This window comes from Myxocyprinus asiaticus, chromosome 25 (assembly GCF_019703515.2).
Source record: "Myxocyprinus asiaticus isolate MX2 ecotype Aquarium Trade chromosome 25, UBuf_Myxa_2, whole genome shotgun sequence".
Classification (NCBI taxonomy): Eukaryota; Metazoa; Chordata; class Actinopteri; order Cypriniformes; family Catostomidae; genus Myxocyprinus; species Myxocyprinus asiaticus.
In genome coordinates, this window is record NC_059368.1 from 22552826 (window position 1) to 22579255 (window position 26430).

The 26430-nt window shown below is 38.0% G+C and overlaps 1 protein-coding gene across 1 annotated transcript in view; it reads left to right on the forward strand.

Moving 5' to 3' along the window:
* Positions 1-26430, forward strand: part of LOC127415932 (ephrin type-A receptor 7-like) — a 103585-nt gene that overhangs the window by 63722 nt on the left and 13433 nt on the right. Inside the window, exons 6-9 of the mRNA XM_051654949.1 lie at positions 14895-15019; positions 17121-17295; positions 19583-19691; positions 22341-22396. Coding sequence (XP_051510909.1) covers positions 14895-15019; positions 17121-17295; positions 19583-19691; positions 22341-22396 — 465 coding nt within the window. The remainder of the gene's footprint in view (positions 1-14894; positions 15020-17120; positions 17296-19582; positions 19692-22340; positions 22397-26430) is intronic.

The window sequence follows — 26430 nt, forward strand, 5'->3', positions numbered from 1 at the left end:
AGTAATTCAGGCCAATAAACAAAGACCAGACAAGAGCAGATTTTTTAAAGCTGTGTACTTTGATTAATGGTGCTTGTGTTAGGCCGGCCACTTTAGGAGACAGCGCCATTAAGAGTGATTCAAGGCATCGGGTACTGATTAGTTCCATATGGATGGAGAGTCCACTTGACCGAAAATTCAGTGGCAGACATCTTTGTTATGTGTGTTGTGTTCTCAGCGTTTGCATTTTTATGTATTGTCCATCTTTTCCTGAGGGACAACTAGACGAAAAGCTGAATTTTTAATGAAGCTGAATTGGGGCATTTGAATTTGGCTATGCTCCAGACTTTAATCAGCCAGGGGACTTCAAAGGATCTGTAAGACCTCTATGATTTCTACCCCCTCACATCACAATACTTTTCGCTTGCTGTGAGACTAGGGAATACCTTTGTGTGTGTGTGTGTGTCATTCTGTCTTGTACATGTTCAAGTGTTTAGCCTTTAAAAGCTGCACCTATGATGCGTAAAGACTCTGTACTGTGTGCATGTCTTGATAAACAAGGCTACATGTGGACGGTCTGTGCATACTGTGCAGATAACAAAATTCACGTTGCATGCCCTGCGCGCGAGACATGACGGCACACGGAAATCCGAAGTATACTTTGGCCTTTTTATAGACCTATAGAGAAGGGATATTATATGGTAGCTTTGGATTAAAAAACTAAATTAATTGTATTTTTTTTTATTTCTATTTTTTTTTACTTTGTGATTTCAATTGAGTTTTGTTAGTTTTCAATCTATGATTATTAGTTATAGTTTAATTTTATATCTTTCAGAGTTTTCAAGTTTCAATTTAGTTTTTATTTTAGTTTTAGTGTTTTGGAGTTGCCAAAGGTAATGCATTAACTGATATATTTTCAATTTGTTCAACGTTGTTAAATTTCTCATGGCTGTCTAGTGGCATTTACATGTTTCATAAAAAGGTAGGTTGTAGAGGTTTAAAATGTCATAATAAACTGTGTATTATAAACTAAAAATATATTTCATTAGTGAACATTTTTATTTGATAATTTTGGAGTCTTGAAAATTTCTTTTTGTTTAATTTTAGTTTTTCCAATTATAATAGGCCACGTCTACGCACTAATACACCAATACATTTTATACATTATGAAAACACATTAATTTCGCAACATTTAAATTTAGAAAACACTCTCTTTTACCGCATACTTTAGAAAACGATGACGTTAGGAAACCGAAAACACAGTTAAACAAAATTAAAGATGTAAAAAAAAGTTTTTGTTGTGGTTTTTATTACCAATATCAACACTGTTAGAGAAAAAAGGCAAAGAGAGAGAGGGGGGCTAGGGAAAGAGGGATAAGGTAATGGGTGAGGGAGCTAGATTCATATTACACACCAATCAGATTTTTATTTGGCTACTTCATAGTTTTGCTGTTGTAAGCAACACACAATAACATCCTCCACTGGCCAGTAAGAGAGACTGGATTTGATCCTAAATTAGAAAACATTATCCATTTAATGGAGCAATTTCAACAAGTACCCTCAGTAATTACTTAAAGACACAAGGCATGTTATCTAAAGGCCACCATATTCACCATTCCATTTACCGTCAGGCAAGAATCCATCTTAACATCATGGCGGAAAATTACTTACACAAATGAAGACATAAAAACAATTATAAATGTAAGAATAATAATTATAATGATGATAATAATCACTGAAATATAAATCATGGTTCGAGGTGAACGTGTTTTTCTATTATTTTATGTTTTAATCACAGATGTATAGGCTGCAGAGTATGAACTGCTCTGTGGAAATAAAGGGAACTGAACTCAAAGCACCTCCTGAGCTGAGATGTCTGAGGTCATTTGCAGCACTCATAGACAATACCTTTCTTGTAAAAAACATTTTCAGAAGACTGAATCAAAGAGTGAGAACCTTTTACATGTGTGTTCCACAAGACTGAACACCTCTGTATCAGCGCATCATACATGCGCTTAGACGGCTTTTCTGTCATCTTTTCTTAATAATATAATAAAGTGTTTCTTCAAGCACATGTCTGTGTGTCTACGGGCAAATTATTTGTAATATTAATTTGATAATAATAGCCTAATAATAATGATAATAATAATAAAAATGTAATACATGGGAAAACGAACCAAATATCGTCTTGACATCATCAAAGGCATCAGCTATTGGCGATCACTCTGACCATAGTTGATCCCCGAGATCAGCATCTGTTGGCACAACCCTAATGTGCATTTCACTCTATAAATGAACAAAATGTTCAAACAGTCTCCTTGCTGGTTTTTCCGACACATTCAGGATCATTACAGCTTTTCCCGGTGTCACTGCAGCTCGTTTCGTGCATGCGCTTGTAAAGGCTCATTGTTCCAGTTTAATATTTCTCTGTAATGTAGAACAGTGTTAGCAATGTTACTTATAACATTTTTTTCTCAGCCCTGGAACTCAAACCATTTTCTGAAAAAAGCAGATGTGTTTACCTCAGGACTATTGCTTTCTATCACGTATAGGTCAGGGTTCAGGCCACCAGGAGCACACCAGCTTAAGAGTGGCCCCTTACAGCTATGAAATGCATTCTGTTTTATCCATCAGAATATTGTTATTCTCATTTCATAAAAGTACAGAAAATAGGATTAGGGACCAGCTGTCCTGAGGGATGAGAGTCGACTGGCCCTCTCTTTTATCTCTGCACTGTGTGTTGGGTGCTTGGATTGCTTACAGGCACTTTGAATTGTAGCGATTAAGTCGACAGAATCTGCAACGCACAAAGCGAGATATGGAGATATGAAGGGAAAGAGGAAATCAAGAGAGAGACAGGGGAATTTACTCTGACGTTTGTCAACTGTAAGCCAGGTTTGAGTTTCTTAGCATAATGTTTTGGCCTAGAAAGCTGAGAATACATGGAGACATGGATGAGAGAGAAAAAGGTCTTAGGTTTATACATTTGGGTCCAAAAGTCCTCATTGAAAATGTGGAATTCAGAGTCTTAATTGTAACACAGAAATCAACAAAATGTTTTAGGATAAAAAAATAAAAAAAAAATAAAGAAAGAAATGTTATGATGTAAAATTAGTAAAGAATATTTAAGATTCTACACTATTTTAGGTCACTAATCAAATAGCAAATGTGTGACATTGACCATGTTAACTCCTTTGAATGAAAGGTTAAGTTTCCTTGCTTCCACTGATGTACAAAAGATGTATTTTGGAACATTCTCAAATCATGCTGGGAAAACATAACAGGTTTTGCACAAACTTGTGGAGTCCATGCCAGCTTGAGTGCATTCTATCATTGATAATAAATTAGGAGTATGCACAATAGAATCATTTTAACTAGTGGTCTCTGACTTCTGGACCTGACTAGTACAGGTTCCAGGTTTCAGGTTAGCTGAGAGAACATGTAAAAAGTTGGCAAAGGCTCTCATGTTTTTTGGTTTGACTCATTTAGTGAGAAAGAGTGAAAGAGGAGTGTTTTGATAAACCACGGTTGAGTAAGTAGAGAGAGAGCTTTGTTTTAGCTTGTAGAGGATCCGTCAGCAACTCACAGGTTCTCACACTAAAGTGAGCCTGATGGATACGAGAATCTTCCTCTCTTCAGAGAGAATAATCAGCTTTTTCTCATTCTGATCACCCTATTCTCAGGCCAGCGAGAACAAAACCAAAGGGAAGAATAAAGGCACTGAAATCAGCTTGAACTTTGAGCGACCGTTACATTGTACAGTTCCCTCAAAAAGTCTGTTTCCCAGAGCCAAAGTTAATTGGGCCATGAATCATCACATTCAGAGTATTATAAACATCCTGTTAATTGATAACAAATCATCATTACAGGTGCGATCAAAACAGATTGTTTTAGGAATCACGATCTATGGACTAACCACTGAAAATCCACAGAGTTGCACTGTATCGTTTTTTTTTTTTTTTTTTCAGTGGGAAGTCTCATTAACAAATCTGTTTCTGGTTCCATTTCATCTCGACATTAATCACAATCAACGCAAGTTTATGTGCGCTAACAGAACAGAGTAGCGGCTCTTTCTGGACCTCATTATTTGTAATCTGATGGACCATCAGCACACAGTAATATCACAGGCCAACAGAAGCAAGAGCGTTTGGAATAAATTCTGAGAGACAGTACATCTGCAAGTACCGACAGGGCTTTGTCTAAACAAAGTTAAAAGAGCTATGTGGCAGCTCTTCATACACAGCTGTGTGTCATCGAAGTGATTCCTTCACGCTGTGTTTTTTGTCACAATGCGTTTGTAAAGAAGATGTCAAGTCCAGATGAGACGTAAAAATCATAGGGCTGTTCACCTGCGATGACAGATACATGCAAACAAACACATTTCACATCCGCTTGACTCAGGCAGAAGTCTTGCACAACGTTAGCCACAGTGGTAGACGAACAGCTGGTGGGAGATGGTCTGTGAGCATGTCTGGAATTAGTTTGCCGTTTGTCAAGATGACCATCCATCAAAGTCTGCTCACTGCAGCCGGGATGAACAAAGCCAGACTCATCACAAAGCAAGCCCATTGTGAAGTTTACAAATTTGTTGTAATGCATGTCCATGACATTTATGTGATTGTGGAATTTATTGGGCATGTTAGCTGGAATAGCCAGAACAAATATGAGCAAGGTTTACTCAGCTGAGCACAGCATGCAGTTTGTCTAAAGTGTAAAGCTTAATTAAGTTACGTGGGTGGGGTGGGGTTGTGGGGTCATAAAAAATTAAGCTAAGAAATGGGTCTCAGATCAAAAGTTTGAGAATTCCTGAGCCATTATTTCAGATTAGATAAATATTTAAATAATCTTAATTAACATGTTAATTTGGTAGCCGTAAAGAATACTAAACCTAAAATAAAAACTAAATATACCGGAAAAACCGAAGGGCCACTTTGAACTCCACATGAAAGTGTTACAGATAGTGTAACGGAATGGTGATTTTAAAAGTTGGCTTGGCAAGGAAAGCGGGAGGTGTACAGAGTAAACATTGAAAATGTGTATTTTGGTGTAAAACTAAAAAGTCCTGACAAAATGATACATTCATTGCAATATACATACTTCAGACTTATAGAGCTTCTTGGGATTCTCGTGGTGGATATAAAGTAATTAAAGATGTTTTGGGATGCTCTGTAACAATATCATAAAAAGCCTATTAATGAATAGAAATAAATTATGAGACATTCAATATCTCTTAATAATGTTCGGCTGTTTTAAAATATTTCTTGTTGCTTTGTATTCATCAAAAATCATCATCATTGAGGTTAAAGCATGTGTAAAAATTAGTCGGATAGTCAGACCTGTCATTACAAAGACAAACTTTGTGTACATTATGTAAATTGTCCGTTAACCATTGGTTGACGCTTCTAAAGGCCAAAGGCAACGATACAAAGTTGAAATTCTTTGAACTTTGAGCACCTGTTACAACGCTTGATGGGACACGGTGCTGGGGGTAGCGCTGAAGCTTCACTCCATAGAGCTCAGTGTATTTGAAAATACATTTTTTAAATTATAAATACATATCTAATATACATATCTAATATCTTAGTGCTCTTGTTGAAATTTCATAGATGTTGAGATCTTTCATTTTTTTCATGTCTTTCTATTCTAAAGAATGCCCATGCTCAAATCCACTGAAAGAAAATTTCCCTACGAGGATAAAAAAGATTCTAGACAATATAACTAAAAAATATAAATTAAAATTCAAAACTACTAACCTTGGGCACCTTGTAGCATACAGTTACTTACCAGAAACACACACACCTGCACAAAATTCATAAATATCATATGATGTGTGGCTGTATCTATATGTTTCCAGGTGTGTTCGCCTGAATGAGTGCCTGTATTGAATGTCCGTGAGCAGATATGTTAACCACGAGACCTGAGTGAGTGTCACCATGCATCTGTGTGAAGTAAACGTGACAACAACCTTAGCAAAAAAAAAAAAAAAAAAAAAAATATCTCCATCACTTGCAGGATAACAAGAGGTCATTAAAAAGTGAGAGGGAGGACAGGAGTATGGGTCCACTCCGTAGGGTGGAAAATAAATTTGCCTGCTTTGTGAAAGTAAAAAAGTATTTTCTTTGTTTGGTTTTAAGGCCCAGACAGCCTCCTCTGTTTTTCATTTAATATTTTCTCTGTCTACAAGCAGAATTTGAGTGTTTGTTGAACAAGCAGTCCTCTCTTACCCTTCAATCTCTCATCTGTCTCTCTCTCCTATTTTCTCTACCTACCTCGCTCCCTTTGATGCCAATTTGGCTTTAACCGAGCATGCCCAGGTCTTTGCAGATGTGTCCCTCTCTCTGCCTCTGATTGCTGTGTTTAGGCCAAATAAAACATCACATACAGACCTACCTCTCTTTTCCATTTCTTCCCTTTCTCTTCATCACTCACTGTCTTAGAAAGCAGGCATGCAGGCAAGGCCATCCAATAATTGCACATGCTTGTTTTGTGTGATTCTAATTCCACCTCCCATCAGGGAGTGTAAGAATCTGTGAATGCAAAAAGGTCTGATCAGCCTATGTGGTCATATTTCCATATGCATAAGATAACTTTTTCATGTGATAAGTCTTTCTAGGCTACATGTTCTTTTAAGAAAGATCAATGACCCTGATTTTCAGTTTAGTCAACTCTCTGTGAGTGACTAAAACTTGGCGCTCACACAAGCCCTAATCAAAGGAAAGCATGTAACTAGTGAAAATACAAAAAACACGGTTCCCCCGCTCAGATTTGGTCTCTGGATTGGGTTCCACCAAAGTGGACAGCATCCAGACTGTGATTAAAGAGCATATGAGGTCTGATTAATATGATTGTATTCTTGATGACAGAGGTTTTGGAATAATAAATGGCTTTTTATGATACCATCATTCTTGGAAACGCTCATGCAGTTTTAGTTTGAGATTTTAATATTCATCACTCAGGTGCCAAACGTAAGATTTATTCAGCACAAGAAAAGAGTCAAGAGACATCGAGACAGATAGACAGCTTGATAGATAGATAATTGGCCTTGGAACACATGCAAAATCTAAAATATTAGCTTTTGCAATATTTCTCTGACCCTGAAAAAAAAAAAAAAAACATCAGTTTAAAGCACAGCTTGTTTTGTGAATAATCTTAGCATTTCAGTTCTGCTGGGGCTCAGATATGCAACCAGCGCACCGGTGTGTGTGTGTGTGTGTGTGTGTGTGTAAATTGCATGGGCCTCAGGCATTACTTTGGCATTTCACTGAGATGAGAAGGTTGGGGTCCTTCTGCCTGTTTAGTGAGCGCTTCAATTGTGAATCGTCACATAACCTCTGTTTTATTAAGACGAACGATAAAAAGCACACAGGATTTTAACAAGTGTGGGCTCGCTGCGTGGCTCAGAGAATGTCTTGTAGTCTTGTAGCTTATTGTATAGCCAAAAGTCAGGTTGGCAGCAGATAAGCTGGAAGAATAGGGCAAAATTGGCCTCCATCCCGGGATGTTCATCCCTCATTTCAGTTGCATCTCTCAGGGTTGGGTATTCGCTCCAATGGTCTGTGTGTTTGGGAGTCATTGTATAAAACGGCCAGTGAGAGGGGTCGTGAAGGACTCTGGCATATTTTTATGATTACATCACAACCCCATAACCCCACCACTGTTGTCTGTGTTTCGCTGCAAAGTCTGTAATTAGAGTGAGGCATGCACATTTGTGTATATGTGTGTGTACACACTCAAAGCAGAGGCCAGTCTCAGCACGAGTGAACTTCCAGTGAAGTACAGCTAAAATAAAACATGAATAATTCTCAAGAAATCACATTTCCCCCAAGCCTCAGTCTCGTATTTTAGATCTTGTAATTTATTTCCAAAACGAGCATGCAGAAATCGCTCTCAAATCTAGAGCAAATTTACATTCGCTTCTTTATCTGTTGGCCAGTTGTTAATCAGAAGATTGATTTTGATTGGTGACTTGTTGGCAAGTCACTTGGGCGGCTCTTGGCAGCAGGTGGGCCACATAATATCAGAAGTGGTCTGAGGGTTTTCTCGAATGGATGCTGTGGTGGAGTTGGGAATTGAACATGGGAGTGCTGATGTGTGTATTGTGGAGATGATGAGGTGCTTATGGCTGAGGCCATCATGCTTGAGTGGAGGGGATGCCGAGTAGCCTGTTAAAATCCAGAACGCTGTCTTATCCAGCACATGGGAATCTTGTCATAATCACGCAATTTCTATTTCGTCTCTCTTTACCCACAGCAGAGACTAAGGGATGTGCGAGGACATCACTCATTCTCTTCCTTAATGATTCCTCATCTAGAAAATTAGAACGTAATTCTGCCATCTCTTTGTTGAGAATGATTTCTCATAATATTTATGTATGTTACCCTTCAAATCGTTTTTGCTTTAATATTAGAAGTTATTGACCAGATGTCTGTGTGTTTGTAATACAAAAAAGTATGTTCTTTGTAATGTAGTAGAAAAATTATCACAAAGACAACATACTGCATGAAACCACAGGCATTTTATACAGTGTGTGCTGCATGCATCCTATTTAACAGTGTCTCTCAGCAGTGGGGATCGAGACCCAAAATGGGATAGGATCGTGAAAAGCAGGGGAAAAACTATGCTAAATAGAAATAATAAAATGTTGACGTCAAAAGGCTGCACATTACGTTTTATTTGCTGCAGAATAATCTGTTACTTGGTGAAAGCTAGCCACATTTGACAGTTGCTAACATGGACAGGTTGTGTGACATGCCCTCATCCTTGAAAACAATGAACAAAACTATATGAAGTAAAATAAAATAAAATACTAAACCTTTCTATTATGCCTATGTTGCATTAATAATTTTGCATATTGTTGGGCATACACTGTAAAAAGTGGTAACCTGCAATTTTTACCTTAAGAAGTTTCTACTTGATTCTGCTCTCTTCAGTTGGTGTGTCAGTGATGTAAAAAACGTTTTTGATTTGAATAAAAAACACAAGTTTTTTTAAGTAACATTTTTAGTTTAACATTTTTGAGGTGTATGCAGCTCACAGTAATACTGATTAATATTAAGGCAGTCAGTCAATTAAAATTTGATATCAAATTAGTCACATTATGTGCCAATTAATTAAATTAATCACTTATTAATATTTACTGAGAAAGACCTCCAAATAAGGACAATTTAGTAGATAATAAGTAAAATCATTATTTTAATTAAATAAAAATGTTAATTTCCATAAAAGTAATCACGATAAATTAACTAATATATTAATAAAGTGTTTGAAGTACATTTTTGTTTACTTCTGTATGATAAACAGTTTTGGGACTGTTTGGGTCAAAATCAAAACCAGTTGGGAACCATGGCAATATGATATATGCACAGTGCCAATTTTGCGAAAGCAACACTGTATGATTATATGCAAGTAAATGAATGGATCTGATAGGGTCACGTGGCTCTGCATGTATAGGTCAGAGGGTGCAGTGGGAGCAGTAATGGATGATAATAGGCTGCCGACGCTGGACTCTTATTTGTGTGAGGAAGTCTGGAGTGGGTCTTCAGCAGCTCCCCATTAGGTACCAGGCATTCCATTGGCTGCACAAGTGAATGCCATTCCAAACTCATGACAGAGCTCACAGCATGGGACAGCTGGGCTGTTTATATGAACCCGGGGCTGAAGATATGCTATCAGTGGGCAGTCACAATATTGAAAGAAGCCGGCATGATTTTCACATCATACAGAGGTGTTTTGCATGTTTTAGAGGCTCACGTACAGTAAGATTGATTAAGATTAATTATTTTTATCGATCAGATCTGCCAATGAATGAACAGATTTTGGTCTCAGATTCTGCCTGGCTGGCTGCTTGTGAAGTGTGGATTCTACTTCTCTCTAAAGCCCTTCAAGAAAGTTTAAAATCCTAAGACAAAACTTTCCTCATAACAAAAACACCTTTTTTAAAAGGTTGTCATAATGGGCAGAAGACCAAAAGGGACATAAGGAATGACAGTCGTTGGAGGGAGACGCTGATGTAAACATGGAGACTGTGCACAACAGTGTAGCACATGGTCAGGACGACTGGCTGGGCCCAGCAAAACTGTAAGCCCTAGGGCCTCGAAGTACTTAAATGCGGCCCTGGAGATATGGGAGTTTTTAAGCTCTTCAAATATTACAGCCAATCTGTACACAGTATTTCAAAAGGTTGTAGGACAAAAACAAACAATTTGTATCTGTTACTAACATTTACTTAATTTAAAGGAAACACCAAGCAGACTAGACTCACATTTAGTTGTAAGAGTGAGTTTCACTGGCCTTTTCACTTCTAAATCATCTCACGGTTTGCCAAAATGCTTGGGCTTTGATCCCTGAGAGAAATAAAAGCTTTACTTAGCAGCTTGAGCGGTTCCTGTGTGGAGCACCGAATCAGAGCGTCCCTCTGGTCCCGCTCTAACTGAAAGTGACAAAGCTCTCACTAACGGTGGTTGGGAAAGCACATTTCTGTTTGGTTGTGTGGAGCGGGAGGATGCCTGGGCCAGGGGTCGAGGGACAGACAGGGGTAGAGAGAGCGAGAGCACAAGACAGCATAAGAGAAAACCTTGTCACGCCAATTCTGCCAGTTCCCTCAACATTCATCAAAACGGCGGGCCATCATCTTCTGCTTGCTTTATTTTCAGAATCACTGAGCCTCTGCTGATGGAATGAATTCTCCTCTCCTTGCTTATGAAGCTAGCAGCATCAGTCTCTCTCTCTCTCTCTCTCTCTCTCTCTCTCTCTCACACACACACACACACACACACACACACTCAAACGTGCACACTCTTTGTGGTAGCCTGGGGCAATAATGAGGCAGATCTAACTCCAGCACTTTCTGTCTCTCCTTTCACATATTCATTTTCACACCCATTCATACACACACCCCTTCTCTTTCTTGGGAGATGCCAAACATTGAATGTGGGTCCTTTTTTTCTTTTCCTCTTCAGAGTCAAAATGTCACACTAAGTAATGTCGATTACGTCAGCCCTCGTTAGTGTCCATCCAGCGAGAGCTCTATCGCAGATCGTGATGTTTTCATAGGCCTCTGGAAAAGCCGTCTGCGGGAGGCCCAGCTCTAATAAAGACCCATGCTCCAGCCGAGAGATATATAAAAAATCCATCTAAAGACTGGAATCCTCAGAGAGGACAACCCACTCACCGCCCTAAAGCCCCACCCGGTGTGTGCAGTTTTTCTTTAGTCATGCATCAAACTATAATCAGTCTCACACATCATATTGCAAAAATGAAACTTCTGTTCTTCCTTCACCTGTATTCCCTCAAAGAAAGAAAACTGCAATGCAGCAGTCCAGAGCATGTTTGTAGAGTCGTTTCATTCTGGGTCTCTTGATAAGCGCTTAGCAGCTGAGTTCTTTGATAGTTTTGAGCTGGATGAAAAGAAATCATGGACGTGAGAGTGTCAGCCTTGACTTAAGTGGCTAGATAATTAAAATACTTCAAAGTTAAAACTGTGCAAGCAAGGCAGAGAGGGAAATAACTTCTCTTACATAATGAAATGGCATTCTAGTGCTTTTCACTTTTATGTATTCTAGAAGCTCCACAGCCAGCTAACAGAGGAAGGGAGAGAGAGATAAAAGGAGCCAAAAGTATATAAAAACATACAGGCATAATGTATCCCTAATGTATTCTAATGCAGAACATGATAGAAGCTTGCTTCTGTTTGAATTAACTTATGCATAATGAATCTGAAGAAGGTCACTAATATCTGCTTTTATGTCACCCAGCCACTGCACACAAAACATTTTCCCTCTCACACTTTCGCTTTAGGACAGATGAAACAATTATAAAATTTTCTGCTGCGCTAGGCCCTTACGTGCGATAAAAGGGGGAGTGGGTTGACTCGCTCTGAGGTAAGCATGTCATTAATGATTGTTATAGGGCAGTGGTTAAACATACCGCGGGGAAGGTGCAACGGCGAGGCAGTGAGGGACACATTTCCTCCATATTAACACTGAACTCAGGGTCTCTCTTCCAGCTAGCAGATTTGAGTCGATATGAGGGCTGTCACCCCGCTCGATTCTCAATTACCCAGCGAGTTCTCAGTGGAGAAGGGATGCCGGCCATTCCTGGTTGCTGTTTATTATGAAAGTTTGATCTCTGTCATATATGATGTCAAATGTGAAAAGGAGTTTAATTCAATCAGTTGTTAGATATTTAGATTGTCACTTCCATGTGTGACATTTTGGATGGATGGATGGATGGATGGGTGGATGGACGGACGGATGGATGGATGGACGGACAGATAGATCGATCTCGTAATTTAAATTTCTTTCTGCTTTGGTTTCTACACTAACACATCTGATGTACTAAAGAAGGAACTGAGGAACATCTGAAAAGTGGAATTTGGTGTCTCAAAATTTAGCCTCTTTATAGCAAAGAACAGAGCCTGGAAAATGTTGAATCAGATTTTGTGGTTTTGTGAAGTTACAATGACTCACTGCTCTTATTTCAACAAGACAACAATCGATTACATGTTAACAAGTGGCAATCATTCTTGTCAAAACTAGCAAATGTTTGTTTGTTTGCTTATGGCCAGAGTTGAGTCCTTTCATGAGAACAAGTAAATACAAGTGACTAACAGATTTACTTGTCAACAGAAATGTACCTCAGAGATCCTGAGAGAAGTGTATGTTTGTTTATATAGTGTATATTCAAAAGGAGTGTGTGCTGATTAGTAGAGTCTTAGAATAACAAGGAAACACTTCATGTTCAAGGCTCTACAGGAGAAGTAATACTATAGAAATAGCAGCAACTTTTATGTCCCATATTATGTTAAGAGGGCTGCGGCTATTACTCCGAGAGACAGTTTAGCATCTCCTACGAACCACTATGGAAAGAGCAGTCACTTAAAAGGGGCAAAAGATCCAATTATTCCAGTACAACTGGTTCTGTGGTGTACAAGTGTGCTCTTTAAATGGCTGTGTTCTGCCTGCATTGCCCCACTCCTCATGGGTAATTGACACCCTCTGCATACAATGAATGTGGACAGAGGTGGAAAACAAACATATATTCAGAGATATTCAAACTCCTTTGACTACAGCTGAAAATAGGAAATCACTCCCATACAATAGCCAGTTTCTCCATCAGCCCAATACAGTAGTTTCCAACTGAGCAACAGAATAGAGTTCAAAAAGATTTTGTGCATGTAACAGACTCCTAAATACATCTCCATGATTGCATGTTAAATGGTAGCTAATAGTTTTCAGTGAATAGGCTCTTAGGGAGGTCTGAGGAATTTGGCTGCTGTAGTCACTTCTGAGTGTGTGAGTGTGTGTGAGAGAGAGAGAGTTAGTACGGCTTACCTTCAGTTCTCGATGGCAAATTAGATTGTTTTAGATGGATTACACTATATATGTCAAAACACAATTTAACTGTTGCAGTTTTGGGCCTGTGCTTCCATCCATGGTACCATCAGCCACTGCGATAGCCCGTAATGAGGTTTTAATCATTAATCACTCATTATCATGAGGTCAGCTTCGAAACAAAATCCTGGGTCAAACAGGGTCGTGACCCTGGATCCTTTGTGATCCTAGATCACGCAGCATGATATGGAGACATCCCCGTATCTATCACTCTGTGTCTCTGACTTTCTTTTGCTCACACACACGGATCAGCAAATTCCTCTCAAAGACTAATTCTCTTTTTCCATTCCATCTACTTAAGGGAATTCTCTCTTTTCCTACATTAACAGATGTCCAGTGAGAGTGGACACTCATTATGGTTTATATGCATCAGTGCTACATTTCCATACACATATTCCAAAATGTCCTCAGCCAAAGGTTACCTTGTGAGATTTTAATGGATCTTATTTCTGAGGTTATTAAAAACAAGAAATTTAATTTCAGCTTCCCACAAGCTTCTCATTTTAAATTAATACAGCAGTTAGAAATATAATACCAAGCCAATGTACAGAGTACAATAACTTTGTAATTGATTGACAATTACAGCACACTGGCAAAAAATAAATAAATAAATAAATAAAAAGAATATACAGACTGTTTGGGAAGTGACGCTAAAGGGAGGGAAAAAATGAGATGCCGGGGAACACGATGGCTGGGTTACAAGTACATTTGTCTCTAAAAAGCATTTGGAAGGGCTCACCCATCTGCGGGATTTAAGAGACGCTTCCGTCTGCGTCGGCAGAATTAATTTGACTTAACTGACATTCATAAGCCAGACGTTGCAGTTTTACTCTGACTGGGATAAGGCTGTCTTCCGCTGTTTGCTCGGTAATTGAAATTTCCATTATGAGGTGTAAACATTTAGGAGCCACCAAGTAAATATTCATCAGAGCTGCAGTAGTGACTGAGACACATAAAAGTGTGTGTTTGTGTGTATTTGTCAAGCAGGCACTGAATTTGCATTAATGCAGTGGAATAGCGTATTTTGTTCATGTGTATATGAATATATAAGATATAAGATGTTGGCACAGTAAGGGGTTGACTGTCATGTCATACTTTTTTATTTGTAATATTTCTACATATGCAAACAATATCTTTCTTTCTTACAAACAAACACAAACAGACAAACAAACAAATGTCCTTCCTTCCAAACTTTCTTCCAATCTTCCTTCCTTCCAACAGAACTTCTGACCGAACTTCTGAATGACAATATTACCAAAAACATTTGTACCGTTAAAGTAAATGTGCTGAAATATGTCGAAAATAAATAAATAATGCTACGTATAGGAAATAAAAGAGAAAATAAAGGGAAGGTAAAAATAAATACATTATGAGAAAACAAAATATAATGGGGGGAGAATTATGTACAAAATATGGTATATACAAAATATAGTCACTTGACAGAGTAATAAATCACAGAGTAATTATAAAGAGTAATTAAGTATAAAGAGTAAAAAAGTAATAATTATTATTTATTTCTCTTAGCCCCATCTCAGGTGAGCGAGGTAATAAAGGAGCGAGTCCAGCAGCACAGCGTTCAGCTCTCCTGGCAGGAGCCAGAGCAGCCCAATGGCGTCATCACCGAATATGAGATCAAGTACTATGAGAAAGTGAGTACACACCACCCGCCCCAGAGCACAAGCTATTCATGAATGTATGTGTGTGTGTGTGTGATTCAGAAATTGAGAGACGGGTGGTAAAGAGAGAATGACTGTGTGTCTACCTGCCTGTAAGCATCCCAATACTCATGCAACCCGTCCTCTCCTGCATGGTGATTTGCATTCTCAGTGCATATAGCTTGCGGTCAAACGCTCTGGATCCTTACCCTCTAATTGTTATAATGAATTAGACACTCATAAGATTTTAATTAGACTGAGGTCTTTCACTGAGCCCATGCAAACATATACATTAACATATACAGGTTCAGCTTAGATTACTACAGCTGCTCTCATGCACATCTAAGACCACTTTAGACAGAAACACGCAAACAGGCACACCAACTTCTTAATGCCTGAGATTTTACCTGAGCATCTGTTCAATTGAAAAACAACCCACAATCCCTTGCAGGCATGCACGCTCTGTCACTAAAACATTAATCAGGAGTGTAGTCCCAAACACACACACACACATTTAATTTCCTTCACCTAACCTCAGCCAGCTCTCCTACATTGGCCGCCTCTTGCTGAATCCCCTCAAATCCATTATAAAGCAGAGCTTCATAGTGTCTACACTCAAACTCATATGTCAGCTAGCCAAGCATGAGCAGAAAGGTCCAGTACATTCGCTTAGTGGGCCTCAGTGCTTGGCCGGTTGGGTTCCAGTCTCTTAGGCAATGTGAAAGCAGGACCAGTCTGCTGAGCAGCTCTCCCTGCATGTAGTGTGTCCAGTTTGAAAATTAGAAGCAAGCTTGACTTCACTCTTAACAGCCTGTGGCATTTAATTCAACTTTTTTTCTGCTGATGTCCAGGAGAAATAATTTACTGATCTGTGGAAAAATATTTGTTACTGATGGAGCTTTGTTGTGTCATGATGTCACAGATGTGTTAACACACAGCTAAATCCATACACTTAAAGACTGCATTACATGTCTTGATATGCACAGTTTTGTTTCCTGTGTTGATGTATTTCCTATTGAAACAGGAAGTTTGGGTGAGATACTGTTTATTGAAGGGTACGTCCCTTTTCTTTTTTAAATTGCCAATAGTTTTTAATTGCATCACAGTACTGAGCTATGATTTGCTATTTGCTAGTTGGTTGCACATGGTATTAGCGGGAGGGACATTCTCATTCTTGAAAGCAGATTAGACAGAAATCAGTGCAGTGCAGCATGAGTCATCAATATTTTTAGTTATTTATTCAAGATAACTAAGCATGTACATTGTAAGTTTATATATCTGCTAAATGTAGATGATGGCTTCAAATCTAATAGACATGGACTAAAAGCCACAAAACTCCAACTTTAGAAAAATTATCTGCCATTCTTCTCCATTTTTTTACAAATGAAAAAGTTTAACAACCAAAATCCACCAAAAATTTACAACATACTAATTTCAACATGCTATGATTGTTGATGCACTAATCCTGCCAATATAAAATGGATAGTATACGAATTTGGATTAAGCCAGGGACTGCACATATTGAATGCGAATTTGCACCAAAAAAATCTAGATGCCGAGCAACGAATAGAACAGGACACAGGTGTCTTTATACACTTTTTTTAAAATCTAAAAGCTGTTTTTAACTTGATATGGCTTCTAAAACAATGTCACTTCTGTGCAAGACGCTGCGCAAGTGAAACGTGGCACAACAATCTAAAACATCCAGCTAATGTATATTTACATAAAAAAAAAAAGAATAATAATAATAACTTGCAGGATGCAGAAAGATGCTCAGGCATGTTCGGTATGAACTGCCCCTTACACTGTGTGTGGGTGTGCATGTGTTTTTTCGAAAGCTCTCTTTGACATTCCATTTGTAAATGAAGTGCCCGCTCATCAAAAACAGCTTGCTTCTGGTTACCTAGGTTATGGGTAAAATTCTGTGATATTGCCTCTGCTTGAACTCTTTACATGTGAAAAGGGCCAAATGCTCCAGTATTGGCTGCCAAACACTTGAGCGTAACCACCCCTCTCTGTAAAATTTTTTTAAATGTTGTGCTTTTGATAGCCTTTGACAAGACTGCTATTTTTTTTGTTCTTTTTTTACCTGAAGGACCAGAAGAATCGCATTTACTCCACCATTAAGACAAAGTCGACTTCAGCCACAGTCAACAATCTGAAGCCAAGCACAGTGTATGTCTTTCAAATCCGGGCGTTTACCGCCGCAGGATACGGCGCATTCTGTCCCAGACTAGAAGTCACCACCAAGGAAGAATCCACTGGATCTGGTGAGCAAACCAGTATGTGAAACGGCTATTTTGAAGCTATTATTATCTTAATTTTATTTTTTTAATTTTTTCTTAAAATTTAGCAAGCGCTAATTCTGCAAATTTGGCTCCAGTTTAGTTAGGTTTTGCTTTACATTCCATCCGATTAAAAGTAATTGCCATGGTGTTTCTGTACCTCAACATGGTACTAACAGCTCCAAGGTTGTGGATTAGATTCCCACTCTGCAAAAATGATTTTCTTACTCAGTATTTTGGACTTGTTTTCCAGTGAAATGTCTAAACATCCCTAAAACAAAATACATTTACTTGAGAAGTAAACTGCAAGACTTGTCTTGTTTTCAGGAAAAATCTAACAAAACGTGGTAAGGTTTACGCTTAAAAAAAAAAAAAAAAAAAAAAAACTTGCCAAATAAATGTAAAATTATGAAATGAAAAATAAATAAACAAGACCAAAAGACTAAAGGCCCCGATATATTTCCGGAGAAGTTCTTATTCTTTCTTCATTTAGGGGTAAAAAGAAGTTCTAAGTGGCCGAGCAACAATATACTATTTCCGAACATTCAGACACCTGCCACACTGCTGTGAGAGGCGTTTAGAAGTACATTTAAATATGAGGACGCTCAGTAAAACCTAACTAATGAGACATTAAAATGTGTTATCAATCTATGAGTAGAATTCACATGAGGTCAGTAAAAGAAGCTTTTTTAACCACTCAATGATGATTTAAAGTAATATATATGCAAAAGAAAATGTTTAATTTGTCTTTTTTGTATTATGAATTCATGACGCTAATGCGCCAACACTCTATATGTGGCCATAATATGCGCCGGTTAAACTCTGTTATTGTGATTTATGTTGACACTGATACAACTGCAAATATGACTGTATAAAAGTGTTAATGTGCAGAATAAAGAAAAAAGAATAATGATAGAGGCATATCTTACTTCAGACAGATGTGTGAATGGCTTTCGCTGCAAATGACACATGAGTGAATGGGCACTTGAGAGTATTTGAGAAGATTTGATTCCTTTAGACGAATTAAACAAAACAAAAAATAGCATGATACAGTCTTGGAAAATGTCTCTAAGCAAACGATCGTACAGATGTAGGTAAATTCGCACCAGCTTGCTAATAACTCTACACGCCGATGTGTTCCTGTTGACTGATTTTGACCTACTGCACACAGAATGAGCTTTCGGCCTCAAGGTAGGTGGAGCTCTAGGTCACACCTACCAATGATGTGGACCAATGACAGTAAGAAGGTGCTTTGCAGCCGATAATAATTTTTCCTAAAAGATTGCCCCAGCGAGCTGTTATGAACCACCGAAACGAACGCAAAAAAAACCTCTTTTTGGACAGATTTTGTTCTAAATGACATCACACCCATTCGTTTTTTTTTATTTCGTAGGAAGTATATCGATGCCTTTAGTAAGAAAACTATACTTTGCCATTGCTAACACCATGCTCGTCCAGCTACTGAACACCACCAAACACCACTAAACATCACAATAAAAATCAAAACATTTTGTTGGATCTCTCTGAAAGCAAGACTTAATATCTTGTCATTTTGCTTCTCAAGTAAATTTACCTCGTTTTTAAGGATGTTTAATATTTTATTTTCTGGAAAACAAGACAAACATTTTGAATAACAAAATGACGCATATACTGATGAAGACCTTGAATACGCTGTAAGTTGCTTTGGATAAAAAAGTGTCTTCCAAATGCGCAAATATCCACTTTCTTCCAGATAAAACTCTGCCTAAGACACTGTATTTTATTTGATAAGATGTTCTGTTCTTTCTGCAGTTTGTCAAAGAGTGCAGTATTTTAGAATCTGGGATACAAACAAAAAAAACTTACCTGAATGTGTCATTGTGTCAAATGCAGGGCAGTGTATTTCCATCTGGAACTATTAAGCCCACTTTCAGAAACAGTAGAACCGTCCACTCAGCAAGACCCTAAAATAGAGCCAGCCCCTCAAAAAGGGGGTTACAAACAGTCCCATGCTTTTTGAATGGCTACATTACTCTTTTCAATTGAGCACAACACATTTAAAATAGTTTTAGTTTTGCTATAAATGGATAGTTCACCCAAAATTTAAAATTCTGTCATCATTTAATTGTCAACAATTAATTCAGAAATTTCATTTTTGGGAGAACTATCCCTTTCAGCTATCCTGCTGTATCCTTTTTTTTAAACATATTGTAAACTAAGTTTATAGGATTTCAGCTGACAGCTTGTTCTTGTTCAGTAATATCTTCTATGATTATTTGTGTTTGATTTGCAGCAACAGTCATTTCGAGTGAGCAGAACCCGGTCATCATCATTGCGGTGGTGGCGGTGGCTGGTACCATCATCCTGGTCTTCATGGTTTTTGGTTTCATCATAGGGAGAAGGTACGCTCTCGCGGCCCCCATTGACTCTCCGCTACTGTGAGTCTCATACGCTCTGTCTCAGTTTGCCTGTTGTCTCCCTCAAAGGCCACAAGCTGTGAAGTTCACTTCTCACACCCTCATCCACCTGCGTGTGATCACACCCTCACCCACCATTATGTAGTACACTGTGGGAATGACCTCAAATGCAATTACCCCTTGTCACAAGCCCATGCTGTTACACCGGATTGTGTGTGGTTACGCTGTACCGTGACAGCATACACCCAGAATAGAATTCAGAACTATGAATCCTTCCTTCTGAAAAGTCACAACTTTTTACCTGTTACTTATTGCTAAACCAGAAATGTCAGTGTTTTCCTATCTAAAAAAAATCACTCATTATGTTATTATGTTATTATCATTGGAGAATGCTAATTGACATGAATCCTTGAATCCGATTTTCACAATCCCGATTCAGACCATCTTTGTTGTTGGTATGAAATCTGATTAAAATCTGATTTTTGTTAATGCGTCTCAGTCTGAACGATCAGATCGGATTTCTCGTGGGGTTTTTTTTGTTCCATCATTTGTTGTGCAACGGTTTGTTATGTCAGGTGTTGCAACAAGAAGACCTCTGTCATATGTCATTGCATATATCACCCTATCCCATTTTTTTATGCTGTCTGTTTGATACTGCTCTCATGAAAACATAATCACTGGCGAAGCATCCATATTGCTAAATTTTCATGCATGGTGAACCTATTCAAAAGGCTACTCTGTAAAAAGTGGTAACCTGCCATTATTAATAATTATAATTAATAATTAATAATTTTTTTTTAAATAATTAATAATAATAAAATTTTTTAATAATATAATAATTTTCTTTATTTATCACACATTATACATTTGCACATATACAGTGAAATTCTTCTTTTTCACATATCCCAGCTAAGCTGGGGTCAGAGTGCAGGGTCAGCCATGATACGGCGCCCCTGGAGCAGATAGGGTCAAGGGCCTTGCTCAAGGGCCCAACAGTGGCATCTTGGCAGTGCTAGGGCTTGAACCCCCGACCTTCTGATCAGTAACCCAGAGCCTTAACCGCTGAGCTACCACTGCCCCCCTAAAGTCATAGTATTACAAGAGCTACCACCTAAAGTCATAGTATTACAAGAATAAAGTCAAAATGTTTTGAGAATAATCTCATTTCATGCCTTTTACAAGACTAAATTCATAAAGTTTCAAGTAACTTTATGAGATTAAAGTCTTAATATTTTGATCATAAAGTCAAAATTATGAGAATAAAGTAGCATATTGTGTGAATAAAAGAAAAAAAAAAAAACACAAGATTAAATAGTGCGTCATTATCACAACGATAGAATCAGCAGCTTCGTTAATGCAAGAAATGAATGTGGAGGATTTAGTTAAATCATACTTTGGGATAGGATTTAGCAATAAAAAAATCCTTGGTCTTTTGGCACATAAGCTCAGAGATATTAGTATCCGGACACTGCAGCGGTTTTATTTGAAATTACATTTATTTAGGAGAAAGAACCAGACATTCGTGCAGTACTGCTTGGCATGGGTGATGCATTCTGCTTTTTTGTTGTATTTTGCTCTCAAAACAATAGTAGAACTGAGAGGATGTTACCACATGTAATGTCTTGAAATGGGCCTGTATAATTCACAGCAGTTCCCGTTATTTCTTTTATTCATTTGTGTAAGCACCTTGCACCTCCCTTGACAGGTGTCTACAGATTGAAAACTCCTGTACTAATGCACACCTCATTCCTGAACTGAGAGCTCGCAAAGACTTCCCACAAATTCAGCTTGGCTAAATTGACAACAAAGTTGCACAGCCAATGTTTTCACCCATTAGTGGTGTTTACTGTATGTAAAAACCAAGATGCTCCACTTTGATGTTGTCCACCACATCACTTTGATGTAACTTTCCTCACGACTTATTCTGAAAACTTTTCGACTTTATTCTCTATGACCTAATCCTTGAAATCATAAATTTTTATTTTGACGTGGCACTAAAACATAGAATTTAGATGCACATAATCAAATTTTTTAGGTTGACATTTTTTTCAGTGTACTATGACAAAAAAAAAAAAAAAAAAAAGAAAAAAGAAAGAAAAACATTGGTCTAAATTCTAAAAATCGGATTTAAGAAAAAAGAAAACTGATTTCCCCTGCAGTGTGAACAAAGCTATATTGCTTCCCTGCATGACCATCAGCACTGAATGCTCTAAATGCTTCGGCATTCAATGTCAGTTAAATTCATTACTGAGTTATTCCCAACAATAAGGCAGGATAATTTCCAGCTCTAGGCAAATGTTACTGATTCCTGAAGTTTATTTTTCCAAAGCCTTTGCATTCAAGCCTTTCTGATAGACAATGCGTCAACATATGCAATGCAAATATTTGGCATCTACTGTAATTCATTTATCTCAAAGCTCATAGCATGAAACAGAATGGAACACAGAACAGAAATTCAAGGTATTTCTATTCTGTGTCAAGAAAGGTATTCTGGTAAAATCCAAATTTTTTCAGGATTTCTTCGCAGGTTGAGATTGAGCAGAGACACATTGCACACCGTAGCGTTTTGATGCTTGAAATCATATGTCTGGTCACTGCATGCCATTAATGAATTTCACTTTGTTTCTTCTGTAGGCACTGTGGCTATAGTAAGGCAGATCAGGAAGGGGACGAGGAGCTCTACTTTCAATGTGAGTGCCAGCTTTCATCAGCTCATTATACACATACAATTCAGTGGTGCTCCTGGAGATTGACCATCCTGCAGAGTTTAGTTCCAACTCTAATCAAACACCTGAACCAGTTAATCGAGGTCTTTGGGCTCACTCTCAAAAATTACAGGCAAGGCTGGAACTAAACTCTATAGGAAGGTTGGAGCAAGACTGAACTGACGTGCTAGACATCATTGACCATGTTCAGGTTAGCCATTATAGATGTACACTCTCAAAAAGGCTACAGTTTGATGGAATATCTAAACATTTTCCTTTTAATCCTCACACACAAAAAGTTCAGTGAAGTTGGAACAGGCACCCTGTTTTCAGCACAAACTGGGCTACAATAATATGTGAGCAACATGTATGTACATGTTTGTTTTTTTGAGAAAATAAAATTTATGCGTGGTTTTTGAAAAAACAAAAATTGTAAGTCACTGAAATAAGGCCATATAACACATACTAAACATTTGTTCGCAAGACTTTTGAGAACTGGATCTTGTAGCCTAGAGTTTTTGCTGCAAAAATGATGTGAAACCATCCTGATCACTCATTCATACAAAACAATATAGTCATTTAACTTTTGTAAGACTCTTATAGTGTTAGAAAGGCCATATGCGAGGAGGCGTGGATGATCATGAATAATGATGTGATTCACACCTGAGGAGACAAAGACCCCTCCCCTGAGAGAGAATGAATGTGAGGAGACTTAATGATTGAATGTATGATCTGACTATACATTTTCTTTACATAAAGACTTCACTTAAAAACTTTAGACCTACACTACCGTTTAAAAGTTTATAGATCTGAAAGATTTTTTTTATGTTTTTAAAAGAAGTCTCTTCTGCTCACCAAGGCTGCATTTATTTGATCCAAAATACAGCAAAAACAGTGATATTGTGAAATATTTTTGCAATTTAAAATAACTGTTTTCTATTTGAATATATTGTCAAATGCAATTTATTCCTGTGATCAAAGCTGAATTTTGCTTGATTTTCTAATATGGGCATATTTACAGCACATTTTACACATTTACACCCAAACAGATATTTGCAAGCACAAGCTTCGTTGATGATAATGAGGCAGCATAAACACTAGTTAAAATATTATCTAAACATTAATATTATTTTTATATCATATTACATATCATATTTATATCATACAGCATACAATTTAAATACCTGCTTTAGTCGAAACAACATTTAAATGTAAATAAAACTTGCCTATTAGGTTCAAATGTCAATACTCTGAATACTGGCTGGCAAGTCTGGAAATAGTCCAACTAGTAAAATATGTACATGTTTATATAAAATAGCATGTCAACTAATGTAAGTAAAACTAAATGACTTACTCATCCGGAATTGTATCCTCGGCAGGATCAAATCGCTCTTCAAAATGTAAACATTCATCGTCGGAGTCCCGCTCTTCTTCTGAGGAAAATGTAGACTCTTCGTCACTATCCAGTACCATCTGTAGAGATTCCTCACCTGTGTAGCGTGCCATCTTCCAAACGCACAGAAAAGTGAATGAACTTGATGTGTTTTAAGGCATTTTTGGGGGCGTTTACCATTTGCATTGATCGCCTCAGCACATTACCATATGAATAGTGCGCTCTGCTGGTGGGTGTGATCTCATTAGAGATAATGAGCTGAGCCAGGAGAAACTGTACATCGCTTTGTTTCATACAGATTACATTGCAGGAGAATATTTGTTTTAAATTTGAATTGTTTTGTTTAGACATTTTAAGCTTTCTTTCTGACATATGTTTCATGTTTGTGTGATAAGTATTCGCGGAGTTTCACTTCATTTTTGTGACGTGTTTCAGAAAGATGCTCGCGGACACAGAGACGGCTGAAAGCGCACCCTGTTTAATTTCTTTATTTTACAAAAGCACAAGGTTTTGTTGTTATTGTGAGTGTACACAAATAAAAGTAGACCCTTTATAGTTTCTAATGATGTCTTACACTTATCTGTATGCCCAAAAATGACGGAGTAGTTGTTTCCGCTGTTATGCGGAAAAAATCCAGCAGGACGCGCCGGCGCGTCCGTCAACCCCAGAGGGTTAATTCAAGTCAAAAATAGTATTTTACATCACTGAATCAATTTGAATACATTAGGTTACACCAACAAAGCTAATTTTTAAGGTTAAATCATGTAGAAATAGCTTCTTACAGGTTACCACTTTTTAAAGTGTGATGTATAGTATAATAGTATAGTGTAGTATAGTGTAGGATTGGAGGTATGGGTAGTGTTAGTATTTATTTTGCTTTGAGAGTGAGAGGTTACAGGTTTAAGTCTTGCCTCTTAAAAAAATCTATTTTTTAGTAAACCAGTCAAAATTGCAATATTTTATCTGGAATGGGAGCATTTGATTGCATATTATTTCTTTATTTAGCTGCTGTATAACTGTGCTCTAGAGAGCAGTGTTGCTCTCGCTTATGCTTTAGTATTAGAGGGATGAATAATATTTCATTTAACCAACTTTATTATTCTTTTTTAATTATTTATTTTTTTATGAGAAATATTTTTTTTTTTTCATATTTCAACCGAATGTGTTGGAACTCGATTCCGGCCCAGTTTAACTACTGGAACATTGCATAAAATCCATGAACCTTAAAGAAACCAATGACAATGGCTGTGTCTCGTTTCGAAGGCTGTGTCCTCCAGAGGTCGCATTTGTCAGCCGCATACATCATCGAGGCTGTCTCATTTCAGAAAAGCAAGTAGGACACTCCGAATGCAGCCTTCGAATGCGACCTTCTTTCACGGGAATTCGGAGGATACTTGAGGTGTATTCTTCGTGGGCACTCACAACCCACAATTCTTTGCTTCAACGGAAATGTCTAAAAAAAAATTATGCCAATTTGCCCGAAAATATGATGCTCAAACACAATTAATGTTAATTCCCAAGTTGAAGTACCTCAGTAGATGAGTGCAGAGTATATAATATGTATAATTATAGTAATATATAATTAAAACAATGTATTATAGACTAAAAGTACACCTGTAAAATCTATTTTCTTTTCTCGCTACATCATTATAACTCTCCTAAAATTTACCTCATACATTCCCTTCCAAAGGGACTTTGTTCTCTTATTACTCAAAGTGCTCGCGCTTGTTAAAGAGTGGCATGCTGTCATAGCAACCATGATAACTTCTGTTTCCGTTTGTCCTACAAAGGCCGTCTCGTTTAAACGAGGCTTGTTTAAAGGAGGACGCTCCATATACTGTAGCCTTCAAAGGACACGTCCTAGCTAGCGTGCTGCCTTCAAAACGAGACACAGCCAATATAGCTATAATAGTTGTTCCAATCTATTACATAATCACAGATTTTTAGGGGGGCTTACACGGGGGCTGATGTCCTTCTAAATAGGGCCAAGAATCACCTATGGTGAAAAGCTAGGCTACAACCCTTATAGAAACAGGCCATTAACAGATATTGAACCACTACACCCACCTCACTCCAGATCTTCAGCTAAAGAGAGCTCTCAGACCTTTCTGCGTTAAGATGTTCCTCTAGGTGTTTGACTCTTTTTGATTCCCTGCTCCCAGGCCTCTCGGCCAGTAGGAAGTTTTTCTCTCAGCAGTCCCTAATGAAGCCCCTGGAGATAGCACTAGCGACAGCCTCCCTAGATTTGCTCTGCTAATGATCAGTGCCATAGGCAAACTGCTGATTTGGAAACAAAGGTTCAAGGTGGCACAGCATGCTTGTACTGGGGCAGCTCAACCTCACTAGCATGCTGGCCCACACGCTAAGACAAGCACTGCCATTTCCTCGCAAAACACTGCCAAAAACAGCACCAAAAGCTCCAGACAACATCTGTCGAATCTTATGAAGAGAGCCTGCTCTGCAACACACAACCACAAGATGCTAGCTAGGTTGACAAAAGGCAGTTAAGACGTGCACCTGCCTTGTAAGCCCAATTCGACAATCGTATTGTGCGGGAAGCAGTGATAAAAATATTCTATCACATTTACAGCCTAGAAGGACGAAGCAATTATGGCAGGCAAGATGA